General features: G+C 42.0%; 2 protein-coding genes across 4 annotated transcripts in view; both read right to left on the bottom strand.

The window, feature by feature from the left end:
• SCRN1 (secernin 1) overlaps positions 1–719 on the bottom strand; it is a 45,853-nt gene extending 45,134 nt beyond the window's left edge. For all 3 annotated transcript variants that reach the window (XR_008310083.1, XM_053263319.1, XM_053263318.1), the window contains exon 1: positions 479–719. The gene's annotated coding sequence lies outside the window, so the exon portion shown is untranslated. The remainder of the gene's footprint in view (positions 1–478) is intronic.
• A 4,494-nt stretch (positions 720–5,213) lies between these two features.
• Positions 5,214–17,565, bottom strand: FKBP14 (FKBP prolyl isomerase 14). Its single transcript, XM_053266579.1, has 4 exons — positions 16,941–17,565; positions 10,136–10,287; positions 7,292–7,419; positions 5,214–5,687 (listed from the first exon to the last, which is right to left on the bottom strand). Exons 1-4 carry the CDS (start codon positions 17,135–17,137, stop codon positions 5,529–5,531), a joined length of 636 nt encoding a protein of 211 aa, XP_053122554.1. The 5' UTR covers positions 17,138–17,565; the 3' UTR covers positions 5,214–5,528.
• Between the last annotated feature and the right edge of the window lie 379 nt (positions 17,566–17,944).

Here is a 17,944-nt window from a genome sequence, read left to right as displayed (position 1 = left end):
AGTCATCAAGTGAGGCGCATGGGTGTGTGAAAGAGCTCGAGCGACTGCTCTCCCCCCCAGATTCCAGATGTCTCCCGAAGTTACCAAAAGGGGGGCAAGAGGCCACCTCTAGTTTCCTAGGATTTCCCATGACTCTATCGACCAGAGAGGGGGAGGGCGGCCAACACAGCGACTTATCTACGGGAGAGGTGGGGGTCGAGACCTACTACAGCCCTACATTTCAGCCCCCTGAAAATGACCCGCGAGGGTCGTAAGGTCAACACGCAGAGAGACGGTGCCGTTTCCCACATGCCCTTGACAAGGCTGCTTTTAGCCGGGGTGGTGGGAGGCGTCGTCGTCGGTCGCCCCTGTAGCCTGTATGGACATCCCTCTCCAGGGGTGCACTCCTTTTGCAAAAGGCAAAACGCAGAGCGACTCTGAGTAGGGGGGATAAGTGAGGTACCCAAACAGAAGCCCACCCGCCCTTTGGGTAGCTCACCTTGCGGGTCGCTCCTCGAGCTGCGCTCCCCTCGGAATTTCCGGACGGCTGCTGCAAATGCAAAGCAGCGAAGGCGACGGCCTGTCTCCAGGTAACAGCTGGGCTCCGGCTGGCTCACGTGAGCAGCCTCCCAGCAGCAGGACGGAGCTTTGGCTGGTGGGAGGCAGCCGGCAGGCTGCTCTGCCTGCCTCCTAACGGCTCGGCTCGGCGCGCCGCTGTCGCTGCCTCCCTCTGCGCAGGACGCAGCCTAGCGGGGTTGCCGCAGGAGGAGCTGCCGGGCGGGGGGAGGGGTGGCTCTTCTGGTCTGAGAGACGCTTCCAAAGGGAGGTTCAGAGAGCGACAGGCTGCGAAAAGGGACTGGGGCTTTTTGCAAGCTGGCCGAGGGCATCGGCTGCTGCAGCAGGAGCCATTGGGAGGTGCAAGTACCGAAAAGGCTCAGGATAACTGCAGCCAGAGCTCTGCAGTGGAACGAGAAGAGTCTCTGATCATGAACAGAGTGCGCTACCGCTAAGTGGCCGCCGGTCTAGGATTAAAGGAGCAGGGGCTTTTAAATAAGAGGCAAGAGCAGCTGCTGCCTGGATAAGGATCTGAGATTTAAAGCCCTGTGACACCCCTCCCCCCCCCCCACACACACATGAGTTATGATATGGACCACCACAAATCATATATTCATCCCGACTAGAAGACCATCACCCGATGAACAAAGAGCTTTAAGGCATCCCGCTGATACTGGGTGATCGGCGCAGTGGTTAGAAACGTGTACTGGGAGACTCAAATCCCCTTTTCAGCACCCATGAAGCCCACTTGATGATCCTGGGCCACGCACTCTTTCAGCCTAAGATACCTCAAAAGGTTTGTTGAAAGGATAAGAGGGCATAACTCTCATCTATGTATGTCGCCCTGAGTTCCTTGGAAGAATGGTACGATTTACATGCAAGGAATCAATGAACTTGTAGCATAAGCTTTCGTATACCAGAACTCATTTTGACAAACATACCTAGTGTTATCCTCATTTGACAGACTACAGTATATACATAATTAAGTACACAAAAAGGAGGAAAAAGATGGTGAGCAATGGAACCAAGGGGTCATGGAATACAGGATGCTAGCCTTGGTCTTTCAGCTCAAGATTGGGCTGGGAATGCATGCATCCTGAAATAAATTTAATAAGTGCAGTTTCCCATATGATGTATTTCTGTCTGAGACAAACTAGGGAGGCTCACTAAATCACAACCTAAAGAAATTTTTAATTTTTTTTTTAAATTTAAAATTTTATTTTTTTAATTTTTTAATACTTTGAATATAGAAGAATATTACAGCAAGATTCTAAAATGACATGGAATTGTTCCACAATTACTTTCTTATGCAAAACTTTAAAATGAAACCTTAGTGAAAGTCTTTCACAGTTCTTGTAGAACTCAAATAGTAAAATATTTCACAATCCTTAGATGTCCAATAATCCAGTTGTTCAAGGTACAACTGTGTGATGTAGTCCTCATATGTAGAGAAGATTTAGTGTATGATTCCAATTTTCAGATACCAGTTCTTTTGTGGTTTCTATCGGCCATTTACATTTAAACACTCACGGGTCTTCTCAGTGGCACATTATGCAGACTTCAACTTTTTATAGATAGTCTACAATAAAATCATATCCAAAGAATCTAGATACAGGAGAACCCCATTAATCACAGACCACAGTTTGGTGTATCTGCAGTCCGGTAATTACCACACAGTCGTAGCAGAAGCTACGTGTTTCATTATAAAAGGCATCATCTCATACTGCATGGGAGGAGACAATGGTAACCCTCTCCTGTAGTTTACCAAAGACAACCACAGGACTCTGTGGTCGCCAGGAGCCAAAACAGACTCAAAGGCACACTTTACCTTTTACCTGTAGAACAAATATACAAACTTACAGGGTTCGGATTCCTAATCCTGAAAAAAGTAACATAACTGATAAATCTACAGATTAATATGTATGCAATGAAAACAGTGATATAAAACACTACTAATAGAAAAATAGTATTAGATACTGGCCAACCTCAGCTACCCGCAAGACAGTTTATATTTTCATAAACCCCACAGACTCCTTGTTTTTGAAGTATAAATCCAGTTCTCCTATTCCCATGCTTGTTTCTGTCCTCTATGCAGAAAAAGCATATTTCCTCTGCTTTATGATTGTATTTGGAGAAGGGTTTCACTAGAGGTGTCTGGATCTTACCCTTTCTAATGCAACTCCTGTGCTCAATAATTCTAGTTTTTACAGTCTAGTGATAATTCCAAGGTACAATAGGAGACAAGGACATATGACATATGCTACACCTTGGATGTTAGACAAATAAATCTGTTAACTTATATTCTTTTAGGAGGGCCAAGGGGTTTATAAATTTATTCTGTTTCATGCAATTACTGCAAACTGAGGAGTTACCACATGGGAACTGTCCTAGCTGAAGTCGGAATTCAGGATGCCCAGTTCTGATTATTCTGTAGTGACTATAGTTGTTATATCTCTTTATATTAATATCTCACAAGAGGCGGCTTTGGATATTATAGAATGCATACTTAGTAAAAGAAAATCTTTGGACCCCCCTATGTTATTTCTCAGGCAGTTGACAGAGATAGCGTTAAAATATAATTTCTTTCAACATTTACATCAATATAATTGGAAGATTTCTGGAGTGGTGATGAGTTAGAAATTTGCCCCTGAACTGGCCCATTTATTTATGGATATTTTGAACAGTTGTACATCGTTAAATATATTTGTTGAACATTTATAAATCTATAAAAGATATTTAGATGACATCTTTTTAATATGGACAAGTTCAGAAGATGGATTGTTGAGTTTTAAACAATTCGGTTTGCATGAGCTAACTCATGGGGTATGTCACTTGGCATATAGCCAGGGAAAAGGTGGCCCTCGGTCAAGTTTAATCTGTGAGTGCAGGAGGACTATCCCTCTCTCACCTCCCTGATTGCCCTTCAGGTGGGGAAGCTAGAGGAGACACGAATTAATTCAGCACTATACTTCTCAAGAACTAGCCAAGTATTCTCCCCTATGTTGGCATAGGATGAGTTCAAGCTTGTCACCTCCCCAGGAAGGAGTATGCTAAGAGTTAACAGGTCATTTCCTTGTCTAACAAACGTGTTAATGGTTGGCTCAGGAAGCTAGCTTGTTAGAACATTCCTAGTCACTCCCAAGGGTTTCTGAAAAACATGAGATGAGCTCTGATGCACCCATTCATTTCACCCCACACAGGTTTCTCAAACCTATTCACCTATTGTGCTGACTGAGCACACCTAGCAAAGTTGAAAAACACAAAGATGTATTATTTGGTCTACCCCTATTGTCCACCTTTTCAGCAGAAAAGTGTGGTCAGCATTTCACCTCAGGGCAAAATCCTGTCTATTTCTAGTCAAGACACAATTAAGCATTGTCTCTTCCCTGGATTCAGCAGTTCCATGTTCATGCATTTGGGCATTGGCTATTCCATCTTGCTTTGCCTGGACTCTTGTTCCTGTCTTGCTTGTCACCTCCAGATTGGCCTTTTTCCTCAAGTCCAATCTGCACAGCATGCTTGGCTGCAAGATACTGGCTTCCTAAGATCAGATCCCCATTGGATTTTGCTTGGTCGTTTAGCACATGGGTCCCCATTCCTGCCTGTCCCAGAGGAGAGAGGTCTCTCAACACTGTTTGAACTACAAGGGTCCACACACCCACCAAATAGACTTAGGTATGATTAATCTCTGCTCCAAAACCTCTTGCTCCCCTCCTTCCTTTCTTTAAAATCCAAAGCTGTTCTCTAAGACCATTTCTCTGGTCAGCCTTGAGTGGACTTAATTCGGATCTCAAGCTAAAATGCCTCTTCGTGAGCTTCAACTTAGTCCTACTGATTTGTTAGTTTTATCAGTTAAGCATTGTGTTGCCTATTAATCAATATTTTCTCTCCTGTACCGCTAAACCCTAAAATAAAACTAATTCTGTTTTTGAACTTCTAACTCTGTCAGTTATTTTCAAGACCAAAGCTTGGCACACATTTATTATGAAATGGGATGCTCCATCTAAACTTGCTAGTTCCCCACACGAATCCAAGAGCAGTCAGGGATGTTTGCCAATTCCCCATGAGCAGTACCATTAACAGAGTATCTTTGCTCACAATGAGCCCTCACCCTTATAAGTAGATCTACTTTTAAGAAAGGATGCAAACATTACTTGTGAGGTTGTGGGTCTATTAATGACTATAAGTTGGTAGTTTACTAGTAAGGGTGCATCTCTGCTTACACACTGACCTGTAATGTTACCCACACATAATGCTGATAGTCAGCTGGTTAAGCGTGAAAGTTCTATTCACACCTAAGGGTAAAATCTACTCACAAGCAAGGATACAAAGTTTTCTTGGGACTAAGCTTGTAAGAAAAAGCTTACTCTAGTTTAAGTTATAAAAATAATAAGAAACTAATGAAATATTCTAGCATGACTGGCTAATTTATTTGTTTTTTCATTTATTCATTTGATTTCTAAATTGCCCTTCCAAACATGGTTCTGGGTAGTTTACACGGAGAAACAACAAATAAATAAGATGGATCCCTGTCTCCAAAGGGCTCACAATCTAAAAAGAAATATAAGATAGACAACAGCAGCAAGTCACTGGAGGTACTGTGCTGGGGGTGGATAGGGCCAGTTTTCAGCCAAACATATTTACAGATAACAAAAAAGGACCAACCACTTAAGCCAATATCACCGTTCTGGTATTTATTTTGAGAAAAAAAGTCACATTTAAACAATACTGGAATGTAATGCTAAGCAATGTTACTGAAAATGCTTCATAGTTTTAGAAATAAATATGTAGAATTCCCATCAAAATACTTTAACAGAAATCTTGTGCTTCTACTCTTATGTTAAAAAGTAACAGCATTAGATTTCAAGACTTGTTCTTGTAGAGAAGTATGTAATACACTTTCCCCCATGAGTAAAAGGCAGCTCAAAATGCATTTAGAAAAGTGTCAGTTTTGCAAGTCATTGTTTTCTCTCTTGCTGAAAATTCAAAATGCTTTATAACTCATCATGCTTATAAACAAACTCCCTTGCAGAGATAAAACCATCATTGTCCTCATCTTCTTTAGAAAAAATGTCTTCAACCAGAAAATCATGATGGCTGTCATTGACTGGTGCCCCATGCTTCTGGAATTCATTCTTCAAATACACTTTTACCTATGGAACAAGATAATAAAGCAGTTAAAACAGTTTGAGTGAACCAGGAAGACATGGAAAGGCTGCAATGTGGCCTACTATAGCCAATAAGTTGAGGACAGGTTATACATTTCAGAAGTGACAGCATCTTTCATTGTCTCCAAAAAGCTTGTAATCTGCAAGCATGCCTACACTAGCTATTGTACTTTGATAGCTCTCCAGTCACAAACAAAAAAGCTGCTGCATTCTGCACCTTGTCCCAGATTTTATAAATTCCAGGTTTTATACTAAAAAAATAAATAAATGATGCAATCAGTATAAAAGATGTAGAGATAAATTACAAAATGTTATTAGCCAACTGGAGTTGGTAATTTTTCTGCAGTGTTTTGTGATATAAAGAACACTACCCCTTTTGCTTGCCACCTGAAGAGGCAGGTTGGAGATATAATTGAATCTGTATCTTTATAAGTAGGCTAAAACTGCAAAATAATTATTGAAAACTATCTTTTAGAGAGTATGGCACTCTGTCTGAAAGCCTTATTTGTCATGAACCCTGTTGCCTACTAAGATCATCTGGAGAGGCCTGGTTACAGTTACCGCCAGCTCATTTGGGTGCAACTTGGGACGAGAGCCATTTCTGTGGCTGCCCCAGGGCCTTGGAATATGCTCCCTGCTGAAATAAGAGCATCCCTTTCTCTGTTTTTAGGAAAACCCCTAAGATGTACCTGTTTTCTCAGGCTTTTAACTGAAGATTTAAAAATGTAGTATATTCTTATTTGTGATCTTGTTTTATTAGTTTTGTGAACTTTAAATGTTTTAATATTTGTTGTGTTTTTAATTTGTACACTGCTGAGAGACGTTTATATCAAGCGGTATAGAATATGATTAAAAAGTTGTTCTAGTAAGAACTAATCAGCCTACTTTCCTTTCACTGTCTCTGCAACTTGGCTAAATTTGGTTCAAATTGAGGTCCACGTTAGATCTCCTGCATCTCAAATGTTCATGCGTCCACCATCTTGGAATGGAGTGGATGACATCATCAAAAACTACACCATTGGGGCATCCCCATGTATCCATACAACTATAACAAATTTGATTCAAATCAGTTGGACTGTCCACAAGTTAGTGCACTTGCGCCTCAAAAGTTTACGTGTCTACCATCTTGAATTGGGTTAGATGACATCGTCACAACGCCTTTCATATTGGTCCAGGCATTGCAAAGTTGATGGAACGGACACACACACAAACACAGAATGCTGGGTGATCTCATAAGCTTACTGGAAAGTAGGCTAATAAATAAAGGAACCCTGACACTGATAGTGCAAAGGGAGATTGGGATCTTGCTCAATACCGGTCTTGCCCAAGCAGTGTTCCCTCTAACAGGGATTCCTAGATGTTTTTCACTACAAATCCCAGCATCCACAGCTGCTATGGCCTTTGGCTGGGGATTATGGGAGTTGTAGTCAACAACATCTGTGAATCCCTGTTAGAGGGAACACTGTGCCCAAGTCAGAATGTTTTATTCAAGAGTGCCAACTTTGTATAAAACTTCAAGAGAAGTAAGAGATAATTTCCTTTTCCTGTTAGACACACTAAAGAGCAATTGCATAACACAGTCTACTCACTTCCTCTTTAGATAGCTTCCAGTCATCATTAAGATCCATTTCTTGAAAGGACTCATGAGACCTTGGTCCATTTCGGATTTCTAGAAGGTCAATGTTGAAGATCAATGTGCTCTCAGGTGGGATTTTTCCTGCCAAACACAGTACAGTTTTCAGCCAAAAGCATAGAAAGCCACATAACCTTCTAGTGACTTGGTCTACTAGTTACAGTGCCCAACCAAAATCACAGAGAAAGGTACTATGTTAAGGGGCTAGGCCACTTCACATAGCATGTGCCCTAACAAGTTAACAAGTTTTTTGCTCCAGATTGACCCATGTTGTATAACTCCTTATAAAGGATAATCATTTTATGCTCAGTGGCACCACACGTGACACTGGGTATGACAATGAGCAGAGATTCAAATTCACAGGCTAATTTGTTCTTAAAGAAAGAGACAAAATAATTCAATTTCTCCTTTATAATTCATTGGTTAGGTAACAAAAATGGAGAGGGGGCACTTCCAATGTGAAGGTTTCAGCAAACTTTGTTAGTTGAAAAGGTGCACCAATCACTGAAGCATTTGACCTTAGCAACACTATGGAGTGAGTTCACATGATTGCTGGAAATCAGTTCTGAAACAGCAAACAGGACATCCAAACCTGTTTAAGTCCAGTTCCAGAGCTCTCTGCCCTACTTTCTCCTGACATTCTCTGCACAACTTCAAATCCTGGTTGCAGAAGTTGTGGGGAAAGTCTGGCAGAGGGCTTGGAAACCAGACTTGGGCAAGTTCAGATGACACGCCCACAGCGAGTGCATAACCACTGGGAACCTCTGGTTCTTGGCTTACTGACTTTCTGGTAATCATGCTAACCCCTCTTATGCTAGGATAATCTTAACTAGTCTATGGAAGAAAGGCTCACTTAAGCCAGAGTCTCAACCTCTTGCATAGCAAGTACCCCTGACTTCTGAAAAAACGAAGCTCTTCAGTTTTGCAGTGGATTTCATGTTTACAGTAATGTGTGCCATATGTTCAAGGATGGGCAGTGTATTTAGAGCTGTGATATGACCAATGCCCTATTTATTTATTTATCTATCTATCATATCATATTTTTACACTGCCCAAAACTTACATCTCTGGGTGGTTTACAAGAGGATTAAAAAGTAAAACATTAATCAAAATCACCACAAAACACCACAAATTTAAAAGCAAGAAATTTAAAACACAATTTAAAAATTTAAAACAATATTCTAAAAACAACATTCAAAACAATCAAAACAATATCAGTTAAAAGCCTGGGTGAAGAAATGCATCTTTAAGGACTTCTTAAAGGATGTCAGAGATGGGGAGGCACTTAATTCACTAGGGAGCGCATTCCAAAGCCTCAGGGCAGCAATGGAGAAGGCCCGTCCTTGAGTAGCCACCTATTTAGTTGCCACTCTTCACACCAGGGGTGCATAATTTATATATTCGGGCTAAAGGTGATGTTGGACAATGCTAGGAGGACTGAATCTAGTGCCACACAAAGGTGGGGAATATAAAAGCAGTCCACATTATGCAGTGTGCCAATATTTTTGCTATCATTTTGAGAGGAGGAAGGGGAAAGAGACAGGAAGAGAGAGTGAGAGACTAGTTCTAGGCAGTAACCAGCAGCAGAGACAAACAGGTATCCTTCTTGCCACCCTCCTCACTGGGCTTTCCCCCCACTCTCCCCATCATCTCTGCCTGTGTCTCATGTATCCCCATGGGTACACACATCACACATTGAGGAACTATGACTTAAGCCATTTGTTGGAAAGTGCTAATAAATTTCCAGATGAGCTAAGTGCAAAAACAGGACTTAGCCCAGTTTAAAAGTGTTGAAGGAACCATATACCTAACAGAATATAATTGTGCTTGATATGGAAAGCAGCTGAAAGCTAGTTGCTTCTCATTAGCCTAATCAATAAGGCATTAAATTTAACATTAATGGAATATATTTTCCTCATACTACATTTTGTACCTTATATGTAAAGCCTTTAAAAAGAATTGTTCTTGCTTCTTGTACTAATTTCATGTGGCTCACTTGATAATAAAGTAAAGTTGTACCATCAAGTCAGTGTCGACTCCTGGCAACCACAGAGCCATGTGGTTTTCTTTGGTAGAATACTGGAGGGGATTGCCATCTCCCGTGCAGTATGAGATGATGCCTTTCAGCATCTTCCTATATCACTACTGCTCGATATAGGTGTTTCCCATAGTCTGGGAAACATACCAGGGGGGATTCGAACCATCAGCCTCTTGCTCCCTAGGCAAGTTACTTCCCTGATGTGCCATTAGGTGACTTGATAATACAGTATGCCAAAACTGATTTCCTCCCTACCATCTTATCTACTCTCTGCCTAATGTGGTGCCAGCAAGCTGCAGCAAGCAAATCACTAAATCACAGCAAGACATGTAGCATGTCCAAGTATTCTTAATACTGGGCCAGTTCTGCTTAGGACAAAAAAGAAAAATTAAAAAGGAGAATATGAAGAAAAACAATAATACTAAAGATAGTTACATGAGCCCCTTCTGTACAGATCACTTCTTAACCAGAGATCTATTCACAGGTGTGCTTTTACATATTAATATCATAAACCACACACAGATGCATCACAAACCACAAACTTTTTCACTTCAAGTTTTCTTAGGCATATTGACATCAATGATAACAAGCAGTTAAAGGAGTGTAAAATTAGTTTAAATCTGTGAAAGTAAAGAATGTTGAATACACTAGGGCAAACCATTAATTTGAATTATACTACAGTCAAAATGTATTCAGTGCTTTTGTTAAATGATCACAAAATTAAGGTTATATTAAACCTGGAGAGTTTTCCAGAATTATTACCTTTTCCTTCTTTTCCATAACCCAGGGATGGAGGAACAGTTAGCTTGCGTTTCTCTCCTACACACATCTCGGCCAAACCTTTATCCCAGCCTTGGATAACTTCCTTTATACCAAGAGTAAACCATGTAGGCTGGCCATTGTTATGCTTGTAACTGGAACAGACAAACATTTAGTTATACTATAGAGTGGAAATTTCCACTAGAGTGTGGAAAAAGAATATCAAGAACATAACAACCACCTTCCTGGATCACCATTATAGGTCCACCCATTTCAGCACAAGACTAATCAGCCTTGATTTCTTTAACTAGGTAACAACCCTATACATTTTTGTATTCTTTAAAAAATATTGATCTGGCCACTTTCAGTAGGAAGACAGATTTTAATAATTTCACTATCTTAAGGTAATAGTTCATCCATTCTACATTTGAATTTTGGTAGCATTTATTTATTTATTTATTTATTTATCATATTAGCATTTATATGTTAGCATTTATATTAGCATTTATTTATCTATCTTTTATATACCTCCTAACATATGCATCCCTAGGTGGTGCACAAATTAAAATACAAGTATAAAGCAGGATAAAATGATTAAAACAATTTTATGATATAACACAGACTATTTAAAGTTAATTAAATTGATTGAGTTCCAGAAGGCAGGGATGACATGTCCCAGCCTCCGGGTATCCCACAAGACATCCCAGCCTCCAGGTATCTCACAATGCATCACGTGGTACATTGGTGGATTCTTCCAGGAGACTGGTGCTTTAGGTGCTCATCCCTGTTTTTCCTTGGGCTGCATACAGCCCAAGGACACACACACACAATCCCGAAGCCTGGGTTAAGGGTGGCCACACTTTCTCCTTTAACCCCGACTAACAGCCAGGTTCAGCTGGGCTAGGCGGTGCTGCCCCACTGGTATAGGACCTGATCCCAGTGGTTTTCACACACAGCATAACCTAGGCTGGGCTTCCCTAGCCTGGGTTAGGCTTTCTGTGAGAACAGCCTCAAAGTGATCTTCTATAGATTTAACCAGGAGTTTATTCAGAAACAATTCCATTTTCTCCTCCCTTTTCCTTTCTGACTCAACCCACACACTCTCTATAGGATTCCCACTGGGACAGACTTCTAAAGAACTCATCCCTCCTTTCTACAACAACCAGAATTGAATAGATTTTAAAATCAGTGACAAAGTCTTGAAGTCCTTCAGGTGGTCTCCGGTCACACACAGTTCTGCCAACTCTTGGGTTCTCTAGCACAGGAGCTGTTAGTGATGTTCTTTCTGGAAAAGAGGATTGTCCATCATTTTCATCAGCCTCCTCTGCGAGGTCAAAACGGGAAGCAAGATCAGAGTCCTCTCCAGTTCCTCTTGAGACCAGACTCCCTTCTCTTTAATTTAATTTGTTTATTTATTCAATTTCTATACCGCCCTTCCAAAAATGGCTCAGGGCAGTTTACAAAGAGAAATAATCAATAAATAAGATGGATCCCTGTCCCCAAAGGGCTCACAATCTAAAATGAAACACAAGATAGACACCAGCAACAGTCACTGGAGGTACTGTGCTGGGGGTGGATAGGGCCAGTTACTCTCCCCCTGCTAAATAAAGAGAATCACCACATTAAAAGGTGCCTCTTTGCCAAGTTAGCAGGAGAAAACTACTTTTCTCATAATATAGATGCTAGAAGGTCTCAAACTGGTCCATTTCTTACCATAATATGATAGAATCTCCTCGGATTTCGATTATGTGTTTTGGTCTAGAATATCAGAAACATCTGTTTTTCACTTTATAAAGCAGCCATAATCCAACAAAGTCTGATTACGCACCCAATTTCTGATCCACAAACAATTTGTATGTTTGTTGCTTCTCCCTTACCTGATTATGAATCTCTGCATCTTCAGAGTGAGAGGGCATGGAAAACCCTATCAGTTGTTGCCGTTTTGTAAGTCGGTGGTAGCTTTGCTACCACCAGACTCAGCGGTTTAAAAGAGGATTTTCCTGCAGTAGAATGAGTAGTTCGTCAAGTAAATAAGTTTCACAGATCACCTCTTCCCTGCTTTGTTGTTGCATAGCAGCCAGTTGTGAACTTTTCATTAATCTGTTCATGCTTTCCACTAAGCCGTTCCCTTGAGGATGGTACAAGGAAATAGTCTTGTATTTTATCCCAAGGTTATGCAAATATTGCTCCATTTCAAATGAGGCAAGCTGTGTCCCACTGTCAGTCACCAGTTTTTTAGGAAGACCTCTTGCAACAACTGTAGCCATGAATTGGATCACGTTGTTTGTAGTAATGTTGTCAGCAAATGAAATAGTAACCCACCATCATTAACACAAATGGGGGCACTGGTTATCAAAAGGCCCCATTATATCCAGAGCAAGTTTTTCCCAGGGACCATTGAAACACTCTACTGGAGTCAAGGGGGTGTCAAGTGTCTTCTGTGACTTGCCAGATACAGCATAAGCCATGCAGTGCCTGCTTATATCTTCAATGTGTTTGTCCATACCTGGCCACCAAAAACTCTCTGATACACCTTTTAGTCAAGCTCACATCCAGGTGACCTTCATGGGCAATTTGGATCACTTTTGCTTGTAAGGAGGTTGGCACCAAACGATCAGTCCTCAGCACCAGCTCATTAAGAGACGAGACAACTCACATACAATGTGCATATATGTTCAGGTACCTTGCTTTTGTGTGACCATCCATTTGTCATGTAAGGTTTAAGTTCAGTAAGCACTTGATCAACACTGAGGGCCATTTTCTATTCAGAAGACAGCATCACTCCATGAGTGGATAAAACTATCTGCACAATTACAACTCCTTCATCCTCATCTTTTGGGATCTCCTCTTGGCCTGGAAGTAAAAGTCGAGATAAACAATCTGCAGTTGTATTCTGAAGACCTGGAAGATGTTCCACATGGAAACCAAAATTCTTAAGTTTGATGATCCATTTGGCTGTTCTTTGGGGTTTATGGTCTGACCATGAAGTGAATTGTCTTCCCCACAACTAAGTCCTGAAGTGCCTTGCTGCCAGAAACGTGCTAGAGCTTTTTTTTCCCAATGAAAGAATACATTTTCTCTGATGCAGTAAGCACTCTGGAAGCAAAAGCAACTGTAACTTCCCTGTCCCCTTTTTACTGCGTCAAGATGGCACCCAAACCATACATACTCAGAAGCATCAGTGAATACAATAGCATGCCTGTTGGTGCCAAAAGAAGTGAGAGCAGGGCTTTCAGCAATGGCTAATCTGATGGTCTGAAAACTAGCCTTATAGGATGCAACCCAGTTAAATGCTACATTCTTTAAATAAAAAGTTACAATGGAGCAACTTTTGAGGTAAACAGTCTAACAAATTTAGAGTAATACTCAGAGTCCTAAAAATGAGCAAAGTGCATCCTTGTTGTGTGGCTCTGGTGCTTCCCAAATAGCTTTCACGACGTCTGTTTGGGATGTACGCTACTCTGATATATCGCATGTCCCAAGTACATCACCGAGTGAGTGCAAAACTGACATTTCTCGGCAGAGTTAGTAAGTCCATGTTGTCAGAGTTTTCTTAAGACTTCTGTCGCTTTAGCATCATGCTCCTCAGTGGTTTTGCCATACACTAAAATGTAATCCTGAAAGTGATGCCATCTGTAGTCCTAAAAATAGCATGCATTATTCTTTGAAATACCGAAGCTGCAGAGACTAATCCAAAGGGCAGTATTTTGTAGTGAAAAAGACCCTCTGGGGTAATGAATGCCCAACACTGAGACTCCCTTTTTGAGACACATACATTCTCCTTTTTGCAGTACATCCTTTGTTTCCAGGGGAACCTCCATATCCCCATGGCTGGCTGTCTAAGGCTGCAGGTGCAGATCTGGATGTAGTAAGGAGTTTCTTGTAAAGCATATGGAGAACCAGAATCAGCAAGCATCCACACTTCATGGCCATTAAGTTTTACTTTATAATGTGGAGAAGCAGGATCTGATTCTGTCACATTTAAAATGCTGTCAGGAAGTGGTTCATCTGCCTCATTCCTTTCATCTGGCGAATCAGTAATGGAGTGGACAGCAGACTTGCAAACCTTAGTGAAGTGTCCCTTTTTCTTGCAGCTGTTGCAAGTGACCTTCTGTGCAGGACAGTGAGCAAAATCAGCTTTGTGGGCCGGGCAGAGTAGCCACATCAGTAGAAGTGGAAGCACCTCCCTTCTTGTGGTGCCACTTGCTAGGGCAGTGCCATATGAGAAGATTGGGTTTGGAAGGATTGAGACTAAACAGCCTGGATTTCAAGAGATTGGTTTTGGGGAACCAAAGAGAGCAATCTGGCACAGTGAAGAGCATTTTCTATCCTCCTAGCCATTTCAATAATTTTATCCAAGGTAGGTTTCTGCTCCAATAGCAGCCTTTCCACACAGTTTGGAGCAGTTTGTATTCATAATAATCTGATCCCTGATCATTTCAAAATTGGCAAACTCACAGGTTACACTTAAGGCACACATTGCTGTGAGATACTGATCAAAAGATTCATGAGGCAATTGCAATCTAGACTTGTAATGTTCAGCAATCACATTCAAATAGGGATGTGCACAGACCAGTCCAGGGCCCATTCTAAGGGCCTCTGGACCGGTCTGGACCTGGGGCCAGTTCGATGCTGGGTGGGGGGGTAGATCTTTAAGGGCAGGGGAGGGTATACTTACCCCTCCTGCCGCTTCCCCCCCCCAGCACACCCCGCTTTGTAAGCATTTGGGGCAGCAGGGTTCCTTCCTGCCGTCCCTACCCCTGTTCCTCGTCAAAAGGCTTCAAAAGCCTCACTGCGCACATGCATGTCACATGCGCGAGTCACATCCTATGTGCACGTCATGTGCGTGCGTGACGAACGGAGGTGGCTTCTGGGCCCAGGCAGTGAAGCAATATAGCCTTCTGCTTTGCTGGAGTAAAATGAGGGATCTGTATGGTGAGGAGGTAATTGCAGAAATAGGATCTCCCTTGTTTCCAGGGAAGAGCAGGTTCTCCTGGGGTGGACAAGAAAAGAAGTGTGATGGGATCTGAGCCATGCTGCAGTGGGCATCCAGTGAACAGCCGATTCCAGGACTGATAAGGAAAAAGTACCTTCAGAGGTTCTGCAGGTCAGGAAGCTGGCGAAACAATCAGCAGCAGCAATAGTAGAAAGCAGTTCAGGAACATATGCCCAGTAATGCAATGAAATGAATTTGTAGGAAAATTCACAAGCTTTGCAGGTTCACATGCTTAGCTGGTTCAAAATGTTTTATAACTGCTTCCCTTACAAACAGTGTTCCCTGTAAGAGGGATTCTCATATGATGTTGACTACAACTCCCACAATCCCAAGATGCAATGGCCTTTGGCTGGGGATTATGGGAGTTGTAGTCAATAACATCTGGGAATCCCTCTTACAGGGAACATTGCTTACAAACACAAAGTGATCTTATATAGATTTAACCAGAAGTTTGTTCAGAAAGAACTCCATTTTCTCCTTCTCTTTCCCCTCCCTCTTCCTTTCTGACTCCACCCTTACACTCTCTACAGGGTCCCCACTGGGACAAACTCCAAAACAGCAAAACATGGAAGAAACTGGATACAACACCACCAGTTCATCTAAACTGAGACATGTATTTATTTACTGTTAAATTTATATACCACCTTTCATTGAAACTTCTAGAGCACCTGCAGTGCATAGACACTTCAAGCCAGCCAGGCAATTTGCACTTAAAAGAGAGTTTATTGTGTGCATGTCTCCCCTGTTGGATTGGGAGCTACACAAGTGTGTGGATGACTGCATCCAGAGCCATGTGCAGAGTTTTCAATACTGACTAAAAGCCATGCAGCACTAGTTGGAGTGATCGGCTTTAGCAGCAGAAATCATTTTTATGTCCACAGAGAAGTTAATGAAGCACTCCTTTTCTCTCTCAGTTGTTGGTGAAGAGGAAAATGTTTTGGAGTTAGCACTCCAAAGCTGAGCACCTAGGCAGACATACAGTGTATGTTTACCACAGCTAACTGGGAAAAGAGACACCTTTTGAAGTGGTAGCTCTCTTTTAGTGGGAGAGCAACTGCTCCTGTTGCACTCCAGCATGTCATCCTTCCAGCAGCTGTTGCTGGTGTCTAGCTTGTGTTTCTTTTTATACTGTGAGCCCTTTTGGAAGAGAGAACATTTTTCTCATTCATTTTGCTATGGAAGCCAATTTGAGAACTTTATTTTTTGTTGAAAAGCAGTACAGAAGCAACAACATCTGCCTATTGATCTTTTTGCTTTAGGGTCAGTGATTGCAAGAAAAGAAAACTGCAACATGTGCTTTATTACTGAACCATAAAACTCAGTGAAGTGCCAGCTGTTTCAGAACTACCAACCTACAATTGCAGCAGGAAATGGCAGTTATCGCTTAACTTCAGGAATGGTCTTGGTCATGTTATTTTTGCCTTCTCCCATCACAGCAGGGGGTCCTGGTGTGGACCTTACTCCCATACTCACCGCTAATTTATCTAGTCCTCTGGAGATTTTATCTGGTCATTCTTAAATATCTTATCAGCTACCCATCCTTACCCAAAACATCCTATACCTTGCACCCAGGCTATAGTTCACCCATCCCTGCTTCCATCTGTTTGAACTCAAACAGACTGATTGTCCCAGTTGTTGTCTACTACTTAGCAGCTATTTTTCAGCATCTATCACATCAGGCCCAACAACCTACCAGTGGGATTTAATGTATATTCCAGTTTCTCAGGTCCTCTTGAGAAACGATTCAATAGATGCCTTAATGCATTCTCCCATCATATCACATTATTACTAACTTGGGGGATGGATACTCACGTAGAATGAAAGAGTGATCCATTTTGCTCCAAATAGCCTTCATAGTGTACCAACAGCATATCGCCCAGCTTGGTCTTCCTCTTGCAAATGAAGGGTTTTTGGAGCACTTCGATTTTTACTTCTGGTTCTGGAATGAGAGCTCCAGCCCCCAGAGCCACACACATAAAGCAAAGGAGAATCCAGAAGGCACTTTCCATTTTAAACAGCTCCACGCGCTTAAAAAAGTATCTTTATCATAAATGCACCATGGGCATTTGAACACGGAGAGATGCCTACGATGTATTTCAAAAAGTCACGCTAAAGTATTTTTAAGATACGTTAGATTCGAAAATTTAACGAGAAAACTCACTCCGTCCAGAGCCTGGTTGTCTTTTTGTTTTTGCATAGCAACTCCACTTTTTGAATTTTAACTTCACCGACCTCTGGAGCTTAGCACATTTTTCAACACTTTCTGTAGGAAAGGGCGGCGCTAGAGAGACAGGCGGCGGGGGGGAGTCAAGTTTATTTCCTGCCTCCGTATCTCACCATCCTTCATTCCCACCCCTCAAATTCGCAGACGTGGCAACATTGCCCCAACGTGCATCTAGAACTTGGCAAATCCCTTCTTCGTGCAACTCCATTTATTACCCACCTCTCTTCCCTTGTGGTTGGCTCAGCTTGAGGGCCGGACTAAAAATATCGCCATCCATTGGGAAGCAGCCCTGCTCATCTGGAGGAAGAAGAAGAAAAAACTTCAAAGAAACTCTCGTCGGCCAGTGAGGATTGGCCGTCCCAGCATTCCAGGAAAGGAACGCCTCGCGCACATTCTGAGCTCTTTTGGAATCTCCCAAAACAATACAGCCGGCTTCTGTGTTGCAATCATTGGCTGACCCTGCAGCGACAGCAGCGTGCTCATTGGTTCTCGGGAACCTTTCTGGTTTCGGGCGTTCTAGCCACGCCTCCCTCCCAATCACGTGGATTTGTATTCCGAGACACATTTACGTTACTCCTCAAGAGGAGCAAAG

The sequence above is a fragment of the Hemicordylus capensis genome, chromosome 6 (assembly GCF_027244095.1).
Source record: "Hemicordylus capensis ecotype Gifberg chromosome 6, rHemCap1.1.pri, whole genome shotgun sequence".
Lineage (NCBI taxonomy): Eukaryota > Metazoa > Chordata > Lepidosauria > Squamata > Cordylidae > Hemicordylus > Hemicordylus capensis.
Note: the sequence above shows the minus strand (reverse complement) of the source record. Positions and strands in the feature narration are given on the sequence as shown.